General features: G+C 36.2%; 1 protein-coding gene across 2 annotated transcripts in view; it reads right to left on the bottom strand.

Annotated features, from left to right (window-relative positions):
- Emc2 (ER membrane protein complex subunit 2) overlaps positions 1-26,848 on the bottom strand; it is a 32,272-nt gene that overhangs the window by 4,321 nt on the left and 1,103 nt on the right. The window contains exons 2-10 of one of the 2 annotated variants that reach the window (XM_050162730.1): positions 22,168-22,281; positions 20,705-20,769; positions 20,265-20,350; positions 18,395-18,452; positions 8,392-8,477; positions 8,192-8,251; positions 5,315-5,396; positions 4,498-4,608; positions 2,346-2,450 (exon numbers count right to left, since the gene is read on the bottom strand). In XM_050162730.1, coding sequence (XP_050018687.1) covers positions 2,346-2,450; positions 4,498-4,608; positions 5,315-5,396; positions 8,192-8,251; positions 8,392-8,477; positions 18,395-18,452; positions 20,265-20,350; positions 20,705-20,769; positions 22,168-22,281 — 767 coding nt within the window. The remainder of the gene's footprint in view (positions 1-2,345; positions 2,451-4,497; positions 4,609-5,314; positions 5,397-8,191; positions 8,252-8,391; positions 8,478-18,394; positions 18,453-20,264; positions 20,351-20,704; positions 20,770-22,167; positions 22,282-26,848) is intronic. The other variant, XM_050162740.1, reaches the window with a different exon arrangement.

The raw sequence follows: 26,848 nt of genomic DNA, 5'->3' as shown, positions 1-26,848 counted from the left end.
TATACCTATATTCTCAGTACTCTGGAAGCTGAGTCAGGAGGACTATGTGCTGGGTGGTGGTGGTGCATGACTTTAATCCCTGTAGTTGGGAGGTAGGAGGCAGATAGATCTCTGCGATTTCGAGTCCAGTATGGTCTACAGAGCTAGTTACAGGACAGTCAAGCCTGAGAAACTTGGTCTCAAAAAACTACACACACAAAAAAATGTATTCATGTCATATCAAAAGTCAATTCCTGGGTAGCCATTTCTAATAAATCTAAATAATCATATATTGTACACACTATCACCTTGTGTTGTTATATTGTTCCTATCTTTAAAACACATACACACACACACACACATACAGAAGAGATTTGGGCTATGCCAACTACATTTACACAAACACAGACTAGATATTTATAAGCATTCTGAGTCATAATATGCTAATAGAATAATATTTTCTATGATATATAACATATATAAATAAAGAGTATTTTCAACAGTACAATTAGGAGGCAAAGAATTTTTTTAATAGTCCCAAACTTCTCTAGCTAAGGATTGCTAAAACAACATTAAAACAAATGAACACAAGAGAAAAATCAGCCCTCAAATAACACATTTCAAAAACATCATTCACAAGCAATTTTCTAAACATTCCAATGAGATCCTATGGTCAATGGCAGCAGGATCTGCAACAGAGAACCAGCTCTATGTTGAAGCAATGAAGAGAAGAGATTCTAAGACCTTAATAAATCAAAAATGAAAAAAATTACCAACATTAGTCTCCCAAAGAGTAATACTTGAGTTGATGAATCTACAGATAGCCCAAAAAGGTTGGAAAGTGTCTTCAAACCTCCAAATCACAGGCACGTCAGAAAGCTCATGTAAATATGATTAAACGAATTCAACAATGTAGGACTTCAAACATGCAGCCAACATCTCTGGTTCCCAAAGCAGAAACATTTCAAAACTCAAAGAAAATACTAAAATCTGAAAGCAAACTGAATAGGACAGAAACGTACAACTAGAGGAAGAAACGATAGAAAGAAACTAAGATGGGACGAACTGCCAAAGAAAACCAACAGTCAACACCACAGGGCATCTCAAGCTCAGGGCAACACCTGAGAACCCCAGCCCTACAGAATTCTGTGGAGTCCAAGAGGACTGCAGCCAGCACATCCAAGCCAGGCCTATCTGTGACAAAGAGCAGACCCCCAGAGCAGTTACAAAGGAATGCTCTGTAACAAAGAGGGAAGACAGAAGAGACAAGTGAGGAAAGCTACCCCATCACAACCCCAACTCCATCCCAAAGACACATCCTAACAGCCCAGACCTCATTCCAATGTGGAAACAAGAAAAAGAAGGTGAACAAACTCCAAACTATCTTATTATGTTAAAAACAACAGAATGACAGAAAAAGGAGAAAGAAACCGAGTAAAGGGTAGGAAGAGGAGAAGCAATGTATTTATAATTGAAGTCTCGAAGGAGAACATTGGAGCAAAGAGGATAGAAATCATAACTCTTAAAAGTGTTCTTTCTCAAGTAGCAGGGCTGACTGCTGTAAACAAGGGGTCTGTGCACTTAGAAATACTGACCCCAAAACAATCAACAAAATATATCACAGACCTCCAAATTTAAAGATAAAGAAAAAATTACTTTGGGCAACCAAGCAAAAATCTAAATCATTTATGAGAGAAAGTTGGAATGGCATTACGTTTCTGGACAACATTCTATCCATAAGCCATTGGGAAAATACAGTTCAAACACGTAGTAAATGTAAGCCAAAAAGACCATAAACTGCCAAACTGTCCTGTAAATACAAATGTGGTTTAAAAAAAAACAAAAACAAAAACAAAAAGCAAGCAGGTAGTTTTCTTATGGACAAATTTCCCAAGAAAAAAAATTCCTGAAAAAAAAAAGGGAAAATTCCCTAGAAATGAGCTGCAGAAAATTAACAACTAGAGAAATTGGATATGTGCTCTGAAATGCACACGGACAATGCAAGCTTTAATAGGAGGTCCGGTTAGTTCACCATGAAGCCTTTCTTTTGCTTCTTATTATTTCCTGACATACTATCAATGCAAATGCATTCTCACATCCAACTTCTAAACTGCATCCTCTGGTTTAACTTCTGGGCTTTATAATTTCTTCATATTTAATAAATGAGATTTACAAATTAAAGGTTAATTATATCATTAAACTAAGAGATTGTTTTGTGGGGGAAGGTCAGAAAGGAAGTATGTGATACAGGTCCAAGGCAGTAAAAACAACTTCCAATAACAGACGTTTGCCTTTGTAGTTTACAGAGACCAAAGTGACAAAGAAAGACATCAAGCAACCTACACACCAAAATTGTCAATACTGACCTGATAAGCCCTGTTTATTTGATTAGCAGCCCAACTGGCATATTTGATGTTGTCCTTTTTCATTTTTGCACTTGCTTTTGGATTAGAAGCAATATGACTTGCAGACTAAAAACAAAAAAGAAACATCAAAAACAAAATTCTTTTCTAGCTATGAAAATAAAAACATGCAAGAGTCATAGCTGTAGATAGTTGATAACACATTTTAAAATACTGAAGCAAAACAATTTTTAAATAAAAATAATATTGAATAAAAATAATGCTCAAAAATTAAAATATAATTTAAAATGGAGCATAATCCAAAATAACAAGACAAAGAACATTTTAAAGTATATCTAATATTATTTAACTATATATCTACATCAGCTCTTAAAGATAAAATCTCTAACACTGTGGAAGTGTACTTTTTAAACCAAAGCATTTTACTCAGGATATTATTATTTCTTGCTACTTAAAAATATTAAATATCCAATATCAGATTATCAAATATTAACAGAAAGAACTTCAAAAACAATTTAGCAAAACTTCCTATATTAAAAGGTGAAAATATATTAAGGCCAATAGAAATAATCTAGCTTGGGAAAAACAAGCTCTGATCTAAGGATACTCCTCTCTAATCGCCTCGTCATTCCAGTGCAGTCGTACTCTACAGAACAACCTGCCTTTAAAAACTATGTAATTTAATGAGAGAGTCTTAGTCTAATATCTGCAAAATAACCTATAAATCTTCAAAACAACAGGTTGGATTTAAAATATATCTTTATACTTCTGGGAAGAGGAAGGTTGAACTTTGGTTGTATTCCTAAATATACCTTATTCTTATAAGGATCTACCTATGAAACTCAAGAAAGGCTAAGTTTTCTTTTAAGGTCTCCTTCATAGTCTTTGCACTCTCTCCTCTGAAGTCAGTGGGTTATCTGTATTCTTGTGGCAAAATTTTTATATGAAATCCAGGTAATGCAGTGGTTGAATAAAAACCAAATGCCGGGGCTGGAATCCCACCTTAAAAAAGGAACTGTATGGTGTGTGTATCTCAGTTGCAGCATTTATGAATTTCAGGTAGCAATTAGAGTATGTACTTAAACAGCTGATGTGAAATGAAAACCAGCACTCAGCAATGTCCTGTACAAGCAAGGAATTCTTAGTAAAAGCTGTCATGCAGCTTTAAAGATGGCCATTATTTCTTAGATACTGCCAACACCGGTGCATCTCCAAGGCACTGTAATTGTTTCTGGTAGAATCAAAGAAAAATTTCTTTAAATTCTTTGAGGTAAACTTTAATCACATTTTGTTCCTGAAAATTATGTCATTTGTTTCTTATCACTATATTTTCAACCAATTATCTTTCACTGCCTTCAACAAAAATGACATTCATCAAGAGTCAATAAAAAGAGACTAGTATAATATTGACAACTCTAATTGGATTCAGTAGATTTTTAAAAAAGCACATGAATCTGAGAAGGAAAAATGGGGGGGAGGATATTGAAGGAGTAGAAGGTGAATTTTATAAAAAAAAAAAATTCAAGTTTGAAATTCTGAAATGATAAACTTTCAAAACAAAGGAAAAACAAAAGGTAAATTACAATGTCAAAGAACTAGGGGACCTATCAGTTTCCCTGGCCTTTCTGACTACAAACAGGTACCAGTCTTAACAATATTCTAAAGCTCCGCAAAATATCCTGCTTCTTACAGTTCTTGTTAAACATTTTTAAGGTCTTAATTGGCCATGCTAACTGATAACTATGTAATTTCACAAATAATTTTCAAACAGTTTTTCTACACCTTTAAAATATTTAAAATTTGATATACTATAGAGTTTTCTTCTAATACTTTTTATTGGCATAGGTTAAAATGTCTTTTATAATTAGGAAAGAAGTACAGTAACACTGGGTACACACCCAAAAATATCAAACAAATGAACAATATATATATTATGCTTTAGTACCTAACACTGTTCGATTCTGATATGGCGAGCACATCTCAAATGGAATGTCGCAGAGCAAAGAAGTACACACCATCACAGGGAAAGCTGCTCTGCAGCCTCCTGCTCATAATCAACTCTGTTCATCAACACAATAAGAAAGCACGCAGGGGAGACCGGGAGGCTGAGACGCCAGACTCTCTAGAGTAACGCTGAACACGCACACCAACTCACCATGTAAAGCCCAAACAGAGCTCTCATGTTTCGGTTGTTGAGTTTCAGTGCCTGTGCAAAATACTTTCTTGAAAGCTCAAGGTTTTCAAGTCCACCTTGGGTGTATTTGACCTGTTAAAAGTTACAGATTGCTGAAACCTGTTTATTTTACCACTTTGAAATGTAGCATGCTCCATCATAGATAGGCATTAAGTAATGAGAACAGATATTCCATTAACAAATGCAGCATGCTAAAAGAATTCACTGCAAGGTAGTTAATCTAAAATTTAAAACACACACTTGCCCTTGCCGAACTATTCTCTGCTATGAACATAGGATCAGAGTAGCTATTATAAAAAATATTGCCACACTAAAAAAGTATAGCACACTTTTCATTTCAATGGTCTTACTGAGGCACAACACTGTCGTTTCTATTACTGGTATTATAAATCTAGACTCCAAATAAGAATTCTCTATTTTATATCTGCACTTTAATAATGGAAGGAATAGTTCTTTTATATCCTTTCATATGAGGTCTTTATAACATTACAGTAGTCAATTAAACTATGATTTCTAATACTGTGCAAATTAAACAAATATTTCCTATATTTCATGAATTGCCTAGAATATGTATTATAAATGTCTCAGAAGGAATTAAATATTGACAACTGTGATTTAACTGATTCATAATTAGGAAGATCAACATAAATACTGTACGAAACTACAAAGAATTTCAGCTCAATATTTAAATTTTTTGACTTGCATCCCCCTCGGCACTCATTGGCTGTTATAAAGTGCTGAGAAGCTGGCTGCAAGGAGGAAAGCGGGGCTCACTCACTTCCGCGTACTGCTGACAGTACAGGTGGTTGTGCGGGTTGCTCATCATTAGCTCCTCTAAGCAGAAGGCTGCCTTGGCATAACTGCAAAATATTAATGGGATATAGAGATTTTAAGTCACAAACTATCTTAAACATACTTTAAAATAATTTAAAATCTTAGTGACATGAGAAACTTATTTCTAAAGCTATTTAAGCAGATTTAAAGCATTTATTAATTCAAAATCTACTATGTAGACTTTTATTGAAGTGAATAATAAATCTATGTTTAATCCCAAAGTAAGCTATGAATCAATGGCTATTACTTCTCTAAAAGTTGCACCATTACAGTAGCACCTACACATCAACTGCACAGGCGCTACCCTTGGAGTTCTACGGAGCATAGCTTCGAAAAATTACTATTAATGTTTAAATAGCTAAAGCAGCAGGAGGAAATAGAGCATTTAACAAAATCCTGTCTAGTTGCTTTACAACCTTCAATATATCCTACAACAAAGACTTCATTTTTTAAGACTTTTCAAAATAAAATTAGGTTTTTCTAAAGCTATCAATAATAGATGAAGTTTGATCAGATATTCCCTCCACTACTATTAAATCAAGTGGTGCTGAAAATATGCAGAGAGAGCTGCCAGGAGGATTCTGTTTAAAATAGCTTTTAGACCATGTGATTATAATTTACCTTAATTTTATATGCTTAAAGCTATGTAACCATCCTCACTATTTACAGAAAACCCTTATGATGCTTAGCTGTTGCAAGGTTTATTCCCAGTGAGGCACTCAACAGAACAAGGCTAACTAAAGTTACTTTTAGTATTTATCAATATGTGCATATTAACACTTTGCATCTTTTCTGAAATATATACTCTAAATCCACACTTACGTACACAGTAATAAGTAATTTCATTACATGTTCATTGTATGCCCTGTAATACTCAAAATATTTAAGTGTATTAACCCATTTTATCTTACAGAAACACCCAAAAAAGTAGAAATTAATGCTCATTCTCTGCAGAGAGAGAGGTACAGGGAGGTCAACTACAACCCAGGCTGTACCAGTGAAAAGAGCCACGATATAACTACTGCCTGACTTGCCTGGATACAGCTCCACACAGCACTATGAAAACTTGTGTTGGCAATAGTAATGAAACTGTCAGCCGGTACAGCAGTCAAACACACAGGGAATAAGGAATCGAATTCACCCTGCAAACTCCCAAAATCATCTATTTCTGGAGGATCTTACACACAGATTCCTAGCCAACTTCTGCAGTTTTTCAGCTCTTCTTATCTTTATACCTAAAACTTAGCATTCATTCTTGAAAAGGTATCCACTAAACAAGCAGACAAATAAAGGATCAGATACAAATCTAAAACAAAACCATAGATGACTCATCTAGTAGCTACTTATCTAAAAAGTAAGGAGAAAGCACTCTCTGTCTGACATTCAATATCTAAAAATGCTCTTTTATCTAAGATGCCACCAAAAATTCAAATTAAGGTTAAAATGAAATGTCCTCACAAGGTTTAAGTGATTTTCATGCAGCATACAACAAGAGAAGGCAGGGAACAGTGCAGTTAGGTGGGTGGAATTTCAAGTAAATCTGATTGTGACTTTATGTTTTATTGGAGTTTCTAGGTTTTCTGCATTAGGTATTTTTTTTATCTTGAAAAAAATAAGATTTCCTTGATAATTTGAAACTTTAAAACTGCTTTTAGTTAGGGATCTTCAAAAAGTACAAAGAAATTATAAATGATTGCCCCCCTTTATAAAAATAAAATCTAATGTGAGCATTTGTAATGCACATTGAACATCTAGTTTTCTACTCAAATACTGTGTGTGACCCCATCCTGAGCATATGCAGGCTTATTTATATACATTTACTCTGAACACAATTCAGTAAACAGATCCTTTACCCTGGGAAGAGATTCTGGCACAACACAAGGTGGAAGAATGGCTCCTGGATGTAATATGCATTCTACGTGACAGCTATGGCTTTTATTCTCAATGCCACTTTCACTAAAATCATGAGCATGATTCCGCAGTCGCTTGTAAAGACCTGGGCAAAGGCAATATACACATCTCCTTCTGTTTTATCTCTGGTGCCACCTGTGTGTAGTGCTGAGAGAACAGTTAACTATTCACACACACAAGAAAGTGTGCATGGGAGTCTAATTCTATTCTTTCAAAAGGAAGGCAATGTGATATCATTCAGATTTAGGCCTAAATGAAAAAAGAAGTAAGCCTCACACCCTACTTGGAGGTTAGTGCTAATGCTACGATGTTTGTAAACCTCCATTAGGACTCTGCACTAATCCTTGCTCACTAGGTTTTCCTCTTGTCACTACGGCAATAATAAAGCTAACAAAAACATTAAATACCCAATAACCAAGTTCCTACAGCATTCAACATTCTTGATCACACTTACTTTTTAACCCAGGCAACCAGACGCTTCTGCTCGGGAAGAGTTGACTCTCTTAGGACTGAGGTTAATAAATGCATACAATTGACTGAATTTTCAAACAGCAGGGAGTATAATACTCTTTGTATATGAGAACAATTTGAACTCTAAAATTCACAATTTTGATTTCCCAAAAGAAATAGCTTGGCAAAAAGCCTTTCAGATTCCAAAGGATCCCACTTGTATTTAAAAGAAAAGCTTATTTTCTGGTCAAAAATAATTTAGTAAAGCCAAATGACCCAGTTAAAAGCTACTGACATAACTAGCAATTTTTATTTATTAGTTTTTACTTATTTGCTCATTTAATTAGTTCCTCCTCATCTGCAATGACAGGTGATTGACTTTTTTTCCAGTCTTCTAGAAATAAGTCTACTGAACTTTACAGTTTCATTCTTAACGTTCTACATGTTTTTAACAACTTACTCATGTTCATTGATATAAAGTTCTGCGAGTTCATGCCAGGCTTCTTGGTCTCCTACAAATCTGACAGGAGAAAATAAAAGAGTATGTGTTCTATAAATGTTCTATAAATGAACAAACTAGAAAATCAAATGCAAATTCCATTTTAATTAAAAAAAGATTTATCAGAATAACAAAACACAATCCCCTTGTAAAACACTCACTGTTCCAGATACTCATTCAGCTCTCGAATGGCCTCCACATTCTTCCCCTGGGCTTTGCGAATGGCAATCTTACGCTTTCTTGCAGCCTATGGGTTGACATTAATAAAGGATTAGGTCCTCATAAGTCCCTTGGTTTTGAAAAGAAAGTAATTTGACTGTGCAAATTATTATCTCAATGCCAATGAAATTCCATTGTGGAAGAACTGCTTGGTGAGAGTTTATAAACATCCCCATGACATCCCACTGGGGAATTCAGACATTCCTCCAACAATCAAACATGCATTACTTTTGATGCATGCAAAAACGTATGCATCATTTCATCCAAATAAATAACCATCCAGAGTCTTGTAATTACAAGCCAGCAGGGAATCTTAATCTCTACCCACCCAATGTTGTTCACTCCGTCTCACTCGTAGGGTCACCATCTTAAGAGGCAGTGAAGATTGGGGGGCAGAGGGGTGTATCACACAATTGACACTTGAATGACATTAAACAAATCTGGCTTCTGACAATTTTTTTCACAATTTTAAAAGAAAAGCAAATTACTTATGAATCTTTAAAAAGAATAGAATTGGCCTTGATAAGAAAATTATGTTAAAACTTACATTTTAAAGTTATAAAAATGATAAATAAAGAAATTAATGTTACTAATTTATGCATTCTTCAATTAACTATGAGATAACTGATGTCTGCCACGTACTGTGCCAGACAATGAAATGATAACTATAACAAGGAAATAAATAATTTCTTAAAGGAATTATCTCATGAGAAAGATGCATTTAGTGCAAAGTTAATGCAGTTAAGAACAATGGCAGAGATATCCAGGATGTCACAACAATACGCTGTGGCACAGTGGGAAGAGTGAGGAAGAGAGGCTGAAAGGACTCCAGATGTAGATGCCCACACTGAAATACAACAGCCATACTGTGTGGGACACTGCACCCTGGCAGAAACACACAAGCAAAGGCACGAGGAGAACCACCACAAGTTCAAGACCACAGTAAGTCCTATAAAGGATTGCATGTAGATCACCTATAACTCTGCTAAGTTCAAATACAGGACAAAGAAAATAAAATGTGACTAGGAACAGGTAGACCTTATTTATTATAAACATGATTTCTTGCTCTATGGAATACATTTTCCCCAAGATACAGACAAAAAAGGGAAAATGCATGAAGTCTCTTTAAACTACTAGGAGTTACACATAGTGGGATGGACTCCGAAAAAGACAGAGAAAAATCAAAAGTGACTCACTATCAAGCCTAAGAAAAATATAATGATGCTAACAATATTTTAGTACTGACGTATTTAAGAAAATATATCCTTGATTATTCAGCTCAGGCTAAAAGGACCAGCACACAAAGCCACACAGTAAGCATACTCTTTCATTTTGTCTCTTTTTTTCTTTGGAGTTTGGAGAGATTTGCTTTTGTAAGTAAAACAGAAGCATCAAAATAAGTTTAAAATTTAGGAAATATCAAGAATTCACAAGTTAAAGTTAAAGCTTTGAAGGTTAATCAAATTTTAGGTCTATTAGAAAAATGTTACCCTTAAAGTGGGAACCTTAAGTACTGAAAAGGAGGCATAATCTAGCTCATTCTCTCTCATCTCTTCTCCCTCTCTGTTTCTGTCTTTTTTCTTTTTTTTTTTGAATATTTATTTATTATGTACACAATATTCTGTCTGTGTGTATGCCTGCAGGCCAGAAGAGGGCACCAGACCCTATTACAGATGGTTGTAAGCCACCATGTGGTTGCTGGGAATTGAACTCAGGACCTTTGAAAGAACAGTCAGTGCTCTTAACCTCTGAGCCATCTCTCCAACCCTGTCTTTTTTCTTATTTTGAGACAAGAGTGTCATTATGTAGCCCAGGTTGGCCCTGAATTCATCCTCCTTCTTCGGTTTCCTAAGACCTGATATTCTAGGACTACATTACTAAGCCTGGAGAAGAAACTGAGTTGTTCAAGGAAATAAAATAAATTTAAATAAGAACATCCAGCATTATTTGAAACATGGTTAAATTCAAAATAAAATTAAGTCTATTTTTCTTCACAAAACTATTTTTCCATATGTAGTATAAAAGCAAAAGAGTATAGGTTTTGAAATTAAATTGAAAAGTTGATTGATTTTCAACTGTGACTTACCAACTTTCTTATCTGCTTTAAATCTTGCTCCCTTCACTTCCTTTCAAGTGCCAACATAAAGCAACTAACAGTGTAGGAGCACATAAAGGGCTAACTTCTACTTTCCTTAAGCCTTTGTCAATGATAACATCTATGTTTTAAGCTGTGCCACAACCTATACTAAGATCTTTAAGGATGGGCACAGATTTGCTTTGCTCATTTATGCCTTGAGCCAATCCATACAGGTATCAAAGAAGGGACAATACTGCTACACAAATACCATGAAAACTTATTGAAAATTCTGGAGCCAAAAGCTACAAATTGGATAGTCAAAGAACAAACAAAAAATATAAATAATACACTTAAAATGATAGTAAAAGGTGTTATATGAACAGTCATAAACACAATGACGTGGTATGAGTCTCAGGAAAGGTGTTCTGGACACATGCAATGATGCTGTGACTTGTTCTCAGTTATTTGACTCCAAAATCATTTCTCTAATTCTCTACTGTTGAGAACACCAAGACCTTTCAACATGTGCAGAATAATTTGTAAAGCTGTACTCTATACTCTAAAATGATCCAAGGAGAATTATTTTTAATATTTAAAAATTATTTATTTGTTGGGATTATAACATAATTCCATCATACACACACACACACACACACACACACACACTTTTTCATCCCTCCAAAACATCCCAGGTATGAAGTAGATGCTTCATTCTTCATTTCTGGTCAAAATGGAGTAGAAGACACAGATTAACTTTCCTGCCTAAGAAGAGCCAAAGAACTGGACTAAACATAATAAGTATGTATTTTTTATGTATAGCAGGATATCAGGTAATAAAGAGCTGATTATTGAGAAGTGAAAAACAAGGTTGGTATTACATTTATTGTCTAATATCTTGAGGAGTCTTTAAGACTGCTGAGTATAGATGGAAAACCCAGAGTGAGAACAGAGGAATGCATGAGTTGAAAGGAAGGCGCTAATATTCCACAAAGATCAAACACGGTACAGGGCACGAGATACTACTGAAAATGGAAAACAGAGAGCAAAGATGAATAGCTGCAGAAGTTCCCCGTAAGCACTCAGCTGTGCACTATTAGTGCACATCAATGGGCAAGCAAAGCACGGCCAGGCAGACCACCAGAACGAGCATTTGGGGTAGACCGCACATCTTAGTCTAAAATGTTCACCCAATATCATTTTTTATTTCTTGCTTGTACCTTTTCTTATGCAGTGATATGTTGCAATTTTCTGAATTTTTCTAAACTTTTTATCTGGATAAATCTTGGCAGAAGTCAATTTACACATTAAAATGTGTTTTATATCTTGTAAGTAATTTCAATATCTGGATTAAGATTTCTATTATAAAAAAGGAAACTTTAAAACATGTTCCTTTTTGCTGAGGAATCATAAAGGGAAAGCTACTCAAGTCTTAAGAACTTGCCATTTCTTCACATTTTAAGTAGAGAATATGCAGAGTATCATATATAAAATCGTCTTGCTTTGTAATAACAACAGAGTTTCCCAGGGCTAAGAGGGGACTGCAGCACATGCCAGTGTCCTCACTCACACTGAACAGTGCCGGCCACGGAGAACGCGTGCAGACACACAGGAAGACAGAAAGCAGCTGCCTCACATATTTTACAACTGAAAAGAACCTGAAAAATAGGCAGTGATAATTAAATCTCTTCATTTTATATAAACAAGAGTCATTCTCAACTTACACAGCAACGCGTAAGGCTCCTGCACACTTTCAGTCTGCTTTCCTGCAGAGTCTTGTTCTCTGGACACTTACCACTCAGCTGTCCAATCGCAATTCACAAATTCTCTCCCGGAGTCAAACAATACTCCAGAGAGCCACAGAGACTGTGGGTTTGAATGATTACCAAGCAACCAGAGTAAGGTTCAAAAAAAGGTTTCTCTTGGCTTTTGAATGCTACTCAGAGCACATGGAATGTATGTAAAGAAAAGAACTTGATTTTTCTATCGTGACTTTCCAGTGTGAAATTCACTAGGAACTGTGCTCAGGAAATGGAAGGGCTAAAAGCACGTGTCTGCCTTAATGGACACTCTATAGTAGCAACCATAGTCTAGCTGAATGACCTTTGCAGAATGAAATTTTTGCAGAAGGTACAAAATGGAATCCCAACTCTATTCACCTTCGTGGCTTATCTGATCATCATGAGCAACGGCTGTCTCTAGACCCCAACTGCCATTTCAGAGTCTGTTAGCGCATGATGTTGGCTAGGTCTCCTAAAGCCTCTATGTCCCCTTATAAATACAGTAACACCTGACAAAATTATAGGATTAGTGATAATTATCAGATGACACATAAATACTCAGCTCCACAAGGACTCACAGTAAACATTCAAGAAACACGACATTTCAACACCCTTAGTCTTTTCAACTCTATCATCCTCCTGTCATCTGCATTCACTTACCTCTAAGGTGGTGCTAGAGTAGAAAATATAACATAAGCTATTTTAAATATACATGCCTAATTGACATCAGAATTAACAAACCCAGAAAACATTAAATATATCTTCTTTGTTGTCCCCACAGAAATTAGAATTGTAGGGCTAAAAGGACGGCTCAGTTGTTAAGTGTACTTTCTGCTCTTTCGGAGGACTTGATTTCAGTTCTCAGCACCCACGTCACAACCACTTATTCCCCCCCTCCCCCCCCCCCGCTACAGTGATTTTTAGTTTTAATTCTGAAAAATTAAAAATGAACCTTAAAAAAGACTAGATTTTTAACCTGTACTAAATTCAATAATTTATCTCTTAATCCCAATCAATATTCTGAGTTTAGAATTGGATACGTTGTACAATACAATATAGTTATGAAGAAACTGTTTGCAGCAGTGCAAACTATTAAAAAAGCGACAGACCACAACTTACTCTACTGCTTAAAACTGAGAACATGGGTCAAAAACACTTCCTGTAGCTCATTGTTTTCCTCAACAGAAACCCAATGAATAAGGGGTAATACCTGGTTTCAGAGAACTGACTCTTCTAGGCTAAATCTATTTACTGAATATAATATACATATTTCTGCATCCTCAATAGGACACATAGGATATTCTCATTTTTATATAAATAATAAAAGGGAGATGACACAGGAGAACCAGATTTGGGGGAGAACAGAATTTGGACAGAAATGTTCCTGTAAGGTTTTTCCAGCTAAAATTACATAGAAGTTACAAGTTTTAAACGCCTATATTCCCCAAATATGGGTGGCTGACAAAGAAACATTGAAATCCTGGTGTGGGACAATTCTGTATTCTGTCAATTATGTTTTAAATAGACGCTGATTGGCCAGTAGCCAGGCAGAAAGCATAGGTGGGGCAACCAGACAGGAAGTAGAGGTGGGGCAATGAGAACAGAAGAATGCTGGAAAGAGAAAAGCCCATCCCTCTTTGGTGTCCTGTCCAGACACCAAAGAAGCAAGATGTGACTACTGCCTCGCTGAAAAAGGTACTCAGCCATGTGCCAAACACAGATAAAAATAATGGGCTAATATAAGTTATAGGAGTTAATAAGAAGCCTGAGCTAATGGGCCAATCAGTTTATAGTTAATGTAGACCTCTGTGTGATTTCTTTGGGACTTAACGATTGCAGGAACCAGGCAGGACAGAAAGCTTCAGTCAACAAATGGCCCCCATAAGAAACTCAGTCAACATCACCCTGAACCAAAAAGTGAGTGCCAGGTCAGCCTACATTACTGTGCTGGCTAGTTTTGCATCAACCTGACAAAAACAGGAGTCATCAGAGAGGAGGGAACCTCCTCTAAGAAAATGCCTCCATAAGATCTGGCTATATTCTTTAAGGGCAGTTCTTAGTGATTGATGGGGAGGTCTCAGCCTACTGTGGGTGGAGTCACTCCTGGGCTGGTGGTCCTGGGTTCTATAAGAAAAGCTGAAGGAGTCATGAGGAACAAGACAGTAAGCAGCACTGCTTCATGACCTCTGTATCTGTTCCTGCCTCCAGGTTCCTACCTTACCTGAGTTCTGTCCTGTTTTCCTTTAAGAATAGTTATGTGAAAGTATAAATAAACAAACTCTTTGCTCCACAAATCCTCCCCCAGTTGGTCATGGTATTTCAGCAATGGCAGCCCTAAGTAGGACAATTTAACATAGAGATCCTGTCTAAAACAAACACACATACACACACACACTCATATAAATTGCTTTAAATTTTAAAGGATCACGAACAAATCATCAAATTAGTTCCATGCCTTCTAATAACTTAAACACAATTGGACTAAATTAGCAAGTTTAATAGAAGATATGAAACAAAACACATCTTTTCAAAGACTGCATGCAGAGAAATAACCTCGAGAAATGGATTAAACGATGACTCTATCCCCCCACCCAATAAAACACAATTGGAACTCCCTGGTCTCTAGATTTCAGGGCCCAGAAAAGAAGGAAGAATTGCTTAGCAAAGGAATCCTGGTTCTCCAGTCACAAAGAGTGTGTGACCTCAAAGTATCCCCACAGGCACAGAGGCAATTCTATTTAGTTCCAAAATAAAACTTAAAATACTTCATCAACAACAACAATAACACACACAGACACACATACAGATACATAAATATGCAGCTTGTCTGTGCATTAAAAAATTCCTTGAAAGCAAATCATAGTAAATCAACAGTATGCCCAAGGGAAGAACTTGAGCTCAGGCGCAGGACTGACTTAGTTTTTTCCCACGTGTCATTTTTTTAGTATCTATAAATTTTAATGTGATTATCCAAAACTTTTTGAAAAAAATGTTGTACAAATTATAAAAAGTGGGTAAGGAGAAAGTATTCCTTTCCACACCCTTCCCAGAGCTCTGAGAATGTAACTCTAGTCATCATGCTCCTCCCTTCCCTGAGGAAGGCTTGTACTTTCTGGGAAATCTTGTACAGCCTTCACATAGGATTTAATGTCTTTTTCCAGCTCACTGCCTTTATTTCACTTAAGCCGCATTCATTCTTTACAGCCTCTGAGGGTCAAAACTCATGTAGAAAGTCACAAAAGAAACAAAACTTAATAAATCAATTCCAGGGTCGAAAAGATGCTTGTCATATAATGAAACCTCCTGAGAAACAAAGACAAGGCAGGCCTCTATCTAAGGCACCCTCTGTCTGGTGCCGAGAGCAAACACGCAGCGCTTCTGATGGAATAATGAATGTGTGTGAATGAGGAGGGTCTTTAAAAGTGGATGTACAGATCCATTTCTTCATTAAACACAGAAGCACAAGACAAAAGGGTCAGATGGTCAGTGTCAAATAATGCAGGACTTTCATCTTTGAGGTTATGCCAAGAATTTGCTTTAGAAAAAGAAACAGAGATGCCTTCAACACAGTAACTCAACTGTTTAATACTAATGTGAAGTCTTCTAGTAGATATATTAGTTTTAAATTTTGAATGGCTTTGTGTCTTTCCCCTCAATATCCAATATACTGCTTCATTCCTAAGGGTAAAAGAACAGAATTGCCCTTTATTGCTATGTCACAAACATTTTGGTGGCTCAAGAGAAGTGCTCAGTAAGCACTTAGGAAACAGAGGAGGAGCTTATTTGATTGTATTTCATAACCAATAATACATTTGAGAAACCTGAATCCAGTCACCTTGTTCAACATGTCTAACACTTGGATCTACTTGCTGTTCCTTACTGAATACTCTGAAAGGAATAAAGTGGATTTCCCTTTAGCCAGTTTTAAAAAACAACTAAGGTACATAAAATACAAAATATGAAAAGACAAAGTCATATCAAATTATAAACTACCTAACTCTTTCTTGTATGTTATCGTGGAGATGAAAATGAGGCTGTCACAAGTACTCTACTACTAAGTACAAACTCAGCCCTTGCTTTTAGGTGAAGTAATTTAATAAAGATATCCCCACTTAAACCACAGCACAAGTAATATGTTTGACTCCAAGAAAACAGATTATTAGCTACTCATATTAACCTACATTGAAAAGCATAGGAAACCCAGAAACTCCAGAAATTTGATTGTACTTTTTTCAAAATATGGTTAAATGGCAAAGGAGACTAGTAAATTCTTTGAGTAAGTACATGAGAAATTATCTAACAATATAAAAATGGTACTTTCTTTTATCTTATGTGTATAGGTATTTTATAACTTATTTTATCTTATGTGTACAGGTGCTTTGTCTGCATGCCATGCATGTCTACGTACAATGTTTATGCCTGGTGCAGTAATTTTTTTGGGAGAGAATAGCAACAAATATCCCCAAAGCAAGAGAACTCAGTTGAAAAAGAGAACTAACTGAATCCTTCCTTGCAATGTATGGGAAACACCAATAAATGGAGCCCCTACAACCTTTACTAATGCAAATAAATCAGGAAAGGCAGGCTACACATCAGAAAACTTAGTAAAGTGGATCAAAGCCCTTATGATTCTGTACAAAGGTCAGAATTATATGCTATCTCATGGTATTAATGGAGAAAGTTAATATCTGACTCTGAGTTTTTATTATTAAGACCAATTAGAATTCACACTATACACCCTTCCTTCCTTCCTTCCTTCCTTCCTTCCTTCCTTCCTTCCTTCCTTTCTTTCCTTTTTTTTTTTATTTTTTGAGACAGGGTTTCTTGGTGTAGCCCTGAATATCCTGGAACCCTCTATAGACCAGACTGGCCTTAAATTTACAAGGATCCACCTTCTTCTTTTGTATATCAAGCACCTGGATTAAATGTATGTGTCACACCACTCAGTGTTAATTTAACACTGTTGTTAAATTAAATATTTTGGTATCATAAAATCTATTTATATACATTATATGATTTTTTTAAACGGTAAAACGATAACTTTTAAAGATATATATTTTTCTTTCTTTCTTTCTTTCTTTCTTTCTTTCTTTCTTTCTGTCTGTCTGTCTGTCTGTCTGTCTGTCTTTCTTTTTTTTTTTTTAGTTTTTCGAGACAGGGTTTCTCTGTAGCATTGGAGCCTGCCTCTGCCTCCCAAATACTGGGATTAAAGGCATGTGCAACCACCACCAGGTGGCTAGCTTCTCTTAGTTTACCTTGTGTGGACATAAAACTAAAGTTTAGTGTTTCTTTAATAATGCCAAAAGTAGAGGCTAGGGAACTGTCTCTGCTATTAATAGTATTGGTTTCTCTTCCGGAAGACTGGGGTTTTAACCCCAGCACCACATGGTAGCTTACAACCTTCTCTTAAAGCCAGTTCCAATTCTCTTCTGGCCTCCAGAGGTATTGAATACAAATTTTGCACAGGCTTACATGTGGGCAAAACACTTGTACCCATAAAAATAAAACAATTTTTAAAACACTTTTTAATTCTAAATTTTTTTTTTTGCAGTTTTAAGTGTACTGCAATATAGAAAGACATGACGATGACTATTGCCTACAACTCCTCTGTAACTTCCCATAAGTGGAAAACTGAGGCAAACTATGTCAGCATATTAAATTAAACATTACCACATTAAAAAAAAACAACTAGGGAATTTTAAAACAAATAATTATTGACATTTTAATGTAATTTAATTCAAACATTAAACAGGAAAAAGGCAAAAGCAAAATGAAATAGTTGCACTAATTCCATATAACTATCACCGAGATATCGTTCATTTGTAATTAACATAAATAAAAAATATCCACACTCACTAAATAAACTGGTACTTCATAAAGCTTCATAACATGGAAAAAGCCTTGTGGGGTTTTTATATAGCATAGTTTACCTTCAACAAATGAAATAAGAGTATCAAATATCTTTAAACTAAAACATGGCTCACCTAAACTACATTAAAAAAAGAACAATCTGTCTCAGTATTTCTTCAATTCATTTATTTTACCCTTACATAATTTTTAAGTCATGCTCAGGACAATGTACAAACTTACAGTGTTAGTAGGATCTTCTTGCAAAATTCGATCATATAGTTGTATAGCATCATCATATCTATTTAAAAAGAAAGATATATCAAGAACCATTACCTTAAAATGTCATAAATACAGAAATATATTAAATAGAGCTTTATCTTCATTCATAACTGCTATGCAAGTCTTCCTATTTTCATTTTACAGTGAACATTTGGTTTATTCTTAAGAAAACAAAAATTATAAAGTATTTACAGAAAAACTTTCTTTAAAAGAAAACCATTAATTTCATCTAAATAGGAAAGTAAGAACTAGTGACCGAGGCTACTTTGATGATGTTGCGATTTATGTTGCGATTGTGGCATTGGAGTTATAAATAATAGCAGAGGATACAGAAAAAGGATGGTGAGAAACTGAGAAAACAGGCAGGCATCATTACATCTTGGAAGCAAAGGGAAAAGGTTTAACAGCAACAGCAGAGTTGGGTACTGCAGCCACACTTGCATTACCAGACTGCATTTGCATGAGCAGCACACACACACTCATAGCTCTATGCGGAAAGTGGACAAAGTGTAGAACAGATGAGACACCAATACTCATTTCTATATTTCTAATGAGCAGGAACTCCCCAGGCTGGATTATTTAAATGACAAAGAACAAGAACATATCAAAACTCTTGACCATCCAGGTACAGGAAGCACTGGATGACATTCTCACTCCCGTTAGAGTGATGGCACTATCCTACCCTACAATACAAGGTGACAAATCTAAGGGGAATTCTAGTCTACATTTTGGTGCCATGGGTCCTTATCAAACTGAATAAGGAACAATTTATTCAATATATTCAAATTGTTCCTTATTCAGTTTGATATCCATGATGTTAAACCAAACTCACTTTTTCAACCAAAACCTACTATTTCCCATTTTTGTTGTTCTTAGGTTGATGACAACTCAGCATAAAGACAGAAAACTAAGTCATTTTTATCTTTTGCCTTTACTTCTAAAATGTTACTGATGGTTTATTTTCTATCTCTTAATTTCTTTCACCCATCCTCTACATTCTGCTATAATTTACAGTAATGATAGCAGAAGTAAGAAGCTTCAAACTGTTCTTTTTTAGACTATATAGTACATAAAATGCTTTTACAGATAAATCCAAAGGTTGGTCACTTCCCTTAAATAACCTAACGTGTTTCTTCATATCTTCAGTTGACACCTGTTGGCAGGGCATATTAGTGACCCGTATGCATAACTGCCTATTATCTGCAGCTCCAATTCCAGCTGGAAACTCCACTTCACCTTATCCTCAATCCCAATAAACCCTTAACTCTCCTGGATTGCCCCACAAATGTACTGGACACATTTCAGCAAAGGTTTGAATGCATCCCCACCTGTGCTTTAGTTGAAACAGATCATCTCTTCTCTCCATATCTAGGCTAAATGTATTGCTCTAAAGGAGTTATTTCTCTACAAGATTGAAAACTCCTGATCCAAATGATGACCATGTCTTCCATGTATTTGAGAGCATATGCATGACTATGGGTATGCTCTCCTCCAACCCTAGGAAGCTGGCAATATCTTTATTTTAGAGGAATAAAGCTGAAAATACCTAGTATTCACTGGCCAAGTCCAAAACTAGAACGTGCTGGAACTGGGATTTAAAGTGCATCCTCCAGCAGAGCATGACCTAATTTCGCTAGTCAGAAGTGGCAAATGGGTTATACTTCGTGTCATGCTGTCTCCTAGAAGTACGAGTGTGATTTGTATTGAGAAATACCCCGACATCAGACAGAGCTGAGGAGTGCAAAGCCCTTCTGCATCAATGATGTACTGTAGGTACAGCTGCCATGTCTGCCATGTTTAAGTGAGATTAGGTTGTTTACTACATGCTTACCTTTCCATAGCTTCAAATCGCATGCCCGTTAACCGCTTTACTCTGTGACTACCAGGGAACTGTCTTCTTAACTCCTGAAGACAAAACTGAAAACAAGCGTTAACAAGTGCTATTATATCACAGAAATGTTCTATAAAAAAATGTTCTACACAGGCTCGTCTGTAGCCCCAAGTATCTAGCTTCAATTACTGTTTACTGGTAGAGTGTTCTGTCATTTTCTTTTATATGCATGATGCTAGAGAGCAAGCCCAGAACCTTCTACATGCTAGCCACACATCCTACCACTGAGTTACAACCCCAGCCCTGTCAAAGCAGCATTCAAAACTTGTTATGGAAAGCATTCAAAACATGCCCAACAGTAAGCCTTAACCATTTACTAATATATAACTTGTAAAGTGAATTAAATATAGGGTAAAATATAAACTAGTTTAAATACTTACCAATGCCAAGTCATCCCGACCATAATCTAGGGCTGCAATCATCACCTGCTCATATATGATCCAAACTAGAAATAAGAGATGGGAAAAAAACTGAATTTAATATAGAAATTTCCCAAACAGAAATGAATACATTCTTTCAACTATTTTAAAGAATGTTACTTATTACTGAAAATTAGTAATTATAATATTTTTAAACTTAATAATACATCTTTATAGGTATTCAGCAATATAAAACCTTCTGAAGGGGCTGGAGAGATGGCTCAGTGGTTAAGAGCATTGCCTGCTCTTCCAAAGGTCCTGAGTTCGATTCCCGGCAACCACATGGTGGCTCACAACCATCTGTAATGAGGTCTGGTGCCTTCTTCTGGCCTGCAGACATACATATAGACAGAATATTGTATACATAATAAATAAATAAATAAATAAATAAATAAATAAATAAATAAATAAATATTTAAAAAAAAAACCTTCTGAAGTAAAAAAAAAATCAATATTTAACACATACTAAATTTTAAAATTCTCCATGAAAAACATTTTGACCAGACCAGAATACCATTAGGAATATACACTAGCTAAACATTTACCAGCTTTGTGAGCCTCTGAAACCTAAATGCCTGTCCAATGGCTTCACTACTGTGGTAGTTTAAACAAGACTGTCCTCCACTGTCTCTGGTGCACTTGAGGACTTGATTCCCATTTGTTTAGGGAGGGCCAAGAGATGTGGCCTTGCTGGAGAAATCCATCTCTGGGGGCAGGACTTGAACTTTCAAAGCCTCTGCTTCATGACTGTCGTTCAAGAAGACAGTCTTCAGCTTCCTGCTCCCTCCACCATTATGGACTCTAACCTCCTGGAACCATAACTCCAAAAACACTGTCTTAAGTATTCTGTTGCTGTAATAAGACACCATCACCAAAAGCAATTAATTTGGGGTGGAAAAAAAAAAGGTTTATTTCCCCTTATGGCTTGAAATCTATCATCCAAGAAAGTCAGGGCAAGAACTCAACCTAAGAACATGGAGCCAGAATCACTGAAGAGGCAATAGAGGAGTGCTACTTATTGGCTTGCTCCTTGTGGCTTGCTCAGACTGCCTTCCTTTACAAATTGTCCACAGTGAACTGGGCCCTCCAATACACAGCATCCATCAAGAAAATGCACCAAGGGCTGGCCCACAGGCCAATCTGGTGGAGCCATTTTCTCACCTGAGGTCATTCTTCCAACAAGATGCTATATACCACAGACTCTTAGTTGTCACAGTCATGTTGCTATATCACAGAAATAGACAAGTAACTGAGCAACTACTATTAACAATATAAATCATACTTAAACTAAAGCACCATTCATTACATTTCCTGAAACAAAGGAGTGATAGAACTAATAATGGGTAAAATATTAATAAAACACATTAACTAGGAAGAATCACAAATAAAACATGCTCGCCTACACATAATAATTGAAAACTTACTGTCATCCCCAAGCTTAGAAGCATAATCATTAATTAATTCTTCTCCAACTTCCATGATTTGTTCACTATTTCTTGAGTTTTCTTCTCTCCATTTTCTCATTTTATCTCGCATTTCTGAAAAAATATATTTATGTTCTTAACACATATACATATATGAACACACACATGCATACATATATAAGGTTTCAAAACATTGACTAAATGAAATCAACTATTTACATAAGGAAATGAACTCTAACTTATAGGCAAATCTGTGATACTGCAATCATCTTTAACCATAATGAACACCATGCTATGGGTCTTCTACAAAGGCCCTGTATCACTTTAGGCAGCTGTAGGTCTAAACTGGAGGAGTGAGGAGAAATATAGATTACCTTCAGAGTTTTATAAAAGTCAGAGTATTGTTTTTTTTTTTTTAAAAAAAAGAGCGTACAATCATATATAGACATCACAAAGTATTCAACATATTTTTGCAATTTACTCATGGATATAAAAATTTTTCAAGACTACCATATTGGGCTATCAGCAACAAAGGGATATTCACATCAAGGTTCCTTAATAGTACCCTGCCATGCAGGAAGTAAATAAGAAAATAACACAACTAAGGAAATCTTTGATTGAATTAGTAAATAATATGAAGAGCAGCAGTAAGATCAACATAAACTGATATAAATCAATATAATGAACATAAAACAGGAGAACAACTGTGCAAATCACAACAGGAGATTCTAGAATCAAGAACTCTGCTGTGGTTTAAATGTCTCTCCCAGAGTTCCCAGGCTGGAAATCTGATTAGAATAAGTAAGATTGGGTTGGCACCTTTAAGTGGGCTTTAGACTTTAGGGCTCTTTCCTAATGAACAGATCAAAATCAGTACCAAAGAAATAAGTTGACAGGGCTGTTAGTTATCATAGGGGGCTATTTATGACAGAAGAGCTTCCTGAATTTTTTTTTTAAAAAGGAAATCAGTCCCTTAAGTCTTCTCTATTCACAAAATTTTAGTCTTCCCCCAGTAGCTGAGAATCAAAATGCCTTTCAGGGCCATGAGTCAAAAGAAAAAAAATACAAATCTGTTTTTGTTTAAAACAAAAATCTCATTAAAAATAAATAAAAATAAAAGCCCAGTCTGGAGTGCTAAGAACTGACTACAATAAACAAAACCAAAATTTTCCAGAAGAAATTTAATATAATAGCGAAGGCTAAATGTTTATAACACTTTCCATTTTTTTTTTTTTTAAATCCCAAGACTCAAAGTGGTGATGGGCCTTTAGGAGGTAAACTGCCCTCACAACAAGAGAGAAGAGGCTGTCTTTCCTCTGCTTCCTGCCATTAGCTGTCCAATCCTCACTGAACACTGGATCTGCCGGGACCTAGATCTCTGTTTTTAACCTCCAGAAATGCACAGAAACGATTTAGAGTCCACAGACATCCACCCTGGTGTATATGTTATATTGTTGTATTGGCCTGAACTAAGCCACATAATTAAGGTTGATTAACTACCAACTGAGTGCACACTGATTTCTATTTTAATCTGTATCCAGAGATCTGAGTGGAAAGGCAGCACTCAAACTGCCAGGCTTCAAATCTCAACACTGACACTTTCTACTTGTCGGATATTACCTGAGTTAGTCGCTGCACTTCAATGTTCCTATCTACTAAGTGAAGATAAAAATAATACTTGCATAATTTGGCTACTGTAATGAACATTATTAATTAATTTTATATACTGAACAGGATCTGGCATAACATGTTTTTTTTTAAAAATGGCTGTTACTAGTTTCAGCTGTTAACATTTGTTCAGTTTTTTATACATAATGCTAATTTTCTTATGTTCCCTGAATCAACAAATCTCAAAGCTTCTCCCTAAGCTATTCAATATTCATTTATAGCTGCAAACACTATTATCTCATTCTAATTACAGCATCTCTGGCTTCCTCTTTATTTTGCATTTTGTCAGAAAATTTAAAGTTGAGTCAAGAAACTACCACCTCATGGCCAAATTTGCAGCCAATAGTTTTGTAAGCAAAGTTTTATTTCAACCTATGGCTTTTTTTTTTTTCTGAGCTGTAATGTTATAGGAACAGGCAATATGAGCCAAAGAATACACAAAGCTGCTATTTACTATCTGCTTCTGCACTGGATAAAAACATGCTGACACCTGGCAACAGGCACTAAGAAGCAGAAAGAGCAAGGGATCTAGTCAGACGGACTAGGACTTAAGTCAGCTCTGCCTCATCAACCTAGAAATGGTGACTTGGGACTTATCATTTAACACTTCTTCCACTTAGGTTATTAAATCACAGGATTACAAGCTTTATAGTCTCTCACCCAACTTAAAGCAAAGCAGAGAGGCCACATGTTTGGACAGTGCTAGCGTTTGGGCTTTTGTTTTGCTTTTAAGCTGATTTTGATTACTGTGAAGAGGTCATGAACTTGTGAATTCCGCAGGCATTACTATAGTCTTTCATCCAACTTCATACATACATTGCCCCCATTTATGTGGTCTGAGTTTAGGGCTCCTAATAGTAAGTACTTTACATAAACATTCTGCTAAGTGTAAACTACCACAAAATATTTAGTTACCTTTGCTATAAGTAAAAAAAGGGAAAACTTATGGCTAGAAACAAATTTTGGGAGTAATCCTTCCTTAAATATACTTTTCATTTTGGGCTGTCCCCCAAAGATGGCATTTTATTCTATACTATATATGTAAGCTACTCACCATGTTCATGTTCATGCTAGGAACTACTGTCTGTGCACTAAGGGTAATTAATATCGATAAGAGAAGATCCAAAGGGGCTAGCCTGGTATCTCTCCCTAAGGACCAGTTCTCATTGTGCTAAGACACCTGGGCCTTGAAAAATGAGGAACCAGCCTGCCTGCTACTGTGTCTTCTGTACAGAACTCCTTCCTTTACCCCTGCACTTCCTTCATGCCGGTGTGAATTCTGGAACACCAATTACACATTCACTTACATGAATCAGCATATACCCTTTAAAAATTACTCAGTCCCACAAAGTCAGTCATAGGACGATGAAAATGGCCATAGGGCCTAAGGGACAGCGTGGGTACTAAATCTGAAGGAAGAGAAGAATTTATTTCAATGTATTGAAACTTCAGCAGAAGTCTTCTTCCAATTATATACTGCAATGCACTAGTGAAGTGTGCAATCAATCTAGTGTGTTCTAGCATTTGAAAGCAAACAGATATAGAGAACCCACCAAAAGGACGGTATGAAAAGTGTGACATGAACCTAGAAGAGTGCTACTAAGAAACAGAGGCAAAGGACTGCAGAGAGATGACTCAGCTGGGAAAGTACTTGCTATGGAAGAATACAGACCTTAGTCCGATCCCTAGAACCCTTGCAAAAAAGTGGACATTGCTACACCCTCCCTTAATCTCAGTAATGGGATACAGAATCAGGTAGATAGATACTGGGAGTCAATTGGCCAATCAGTCTAGCTAATGTGTGAGTTCAAGGTGGAGTGGGAGAAGCTGTCTTGAAAATCCGAGACGAAATCATAGAAAAAATACCTGGCAGAAACTTGTGGCATCTTCAGGCATACCAATACCACACATGCACACATATACAGAAAAATAAGAGTGATCTGTAATAATATAACATAGATAGATAACATAAAAATATTTGATGGGCACAAGGTCTTCCTAGCACCTTAAAGGAAAAGGAAGGCACAGAAAGCACCTGTCACATCAGTAGACACTGTCTACAAAACAGTCCTTCAATCTACGGCTCAGAGAACATTCCAGAAAAGTGGAGGGAGTGGAAAGACTGAGAGTCAGGGGCCAGGAAGTCGGCTGTATTTTCTAGATATGGCACAGAAACCACATCCATAAAATCTCAAAATGTGGTTTCTTAGGGGATAAAGGAAAAAAAGAAAAAACAGTAACATCAGTAGACAGGGTCCTGTGATGTAGGAAGTAACTTTAGGAGTGAGACTGTGAGGGAAGAACACTTAGTGAAGGGAATTGCATGTGCTTACCCCTAACACAAGACCACGGCGAATCAGGCAACTTAGAAAAGACAAGCAGAGTCAGGCCACACAAGTGGGACAGGCTGGATGCCACCAGATCCTCCAGCAGTGTGACTTTATACGATCAACCCATAGCTCAACTGTTTTCCTCCTGTTAGGAGCTTACTGGCCACTTTAAAATGAGTTCTTCTTTTGCTACTCAACAAATCTGCAAAGCACTAACTATTCCAAATCTAGTTATGGCACAACACTTTAGGACGCCCACAGGACTGCAGCCGTGCTATGTAGTCATTTTGCTTGCTGGTAGTGGCAAACCTACTTTTCCTTTGATGGTTCTCATGCTAACAGTTTTTAAAAGCTATACGTCACATAATACCTTCATAACGCCACTTTAGAAAAATCATGAAATATTTAAAACATTTTTAAAAGCATTGAAAAGAACATCCCCTCACATATCTACTGTACCGCTAAAGGTACAGTTGGACACAAATCTTTTAAAAATGAATTGGTGGCGCACGCCTTTCATCCCTGCGCCCAAAAGCAGAGGCAGGCGGATCCCTGTGAGTTCAAGGCCAGTCTGGTCCACAAGAGCTAGTTCCAGGACAGGCTCTAAAATTACAGTGAAACCCTGTCTCAAAAAACAAAAATAAATAAATAAATAAATAGAAATGAATGCACGCCTTAACCCT

The sequence above is a fragment of the Alexandromys fortis genome, unplaced genomic scaffold (assembly GCF_014885135.2).
Source record: "Alexandromys fortis isolate MF-2015 unplaced genomic scaffold, M_Fortis_MF-2015_v1.1 scaffold_17, whole genome shotgun sequence".
NCBI lineage: Eukaryota > Metazoa > Chordata > Mammalia > Rodentia > Cricetidae > Alexandromys > Alexandromys fortis.
Note: the sequence above shows the minus strand (reverse complement) of the source record. Positions and strands in the feature narration are given on the sequence as shown.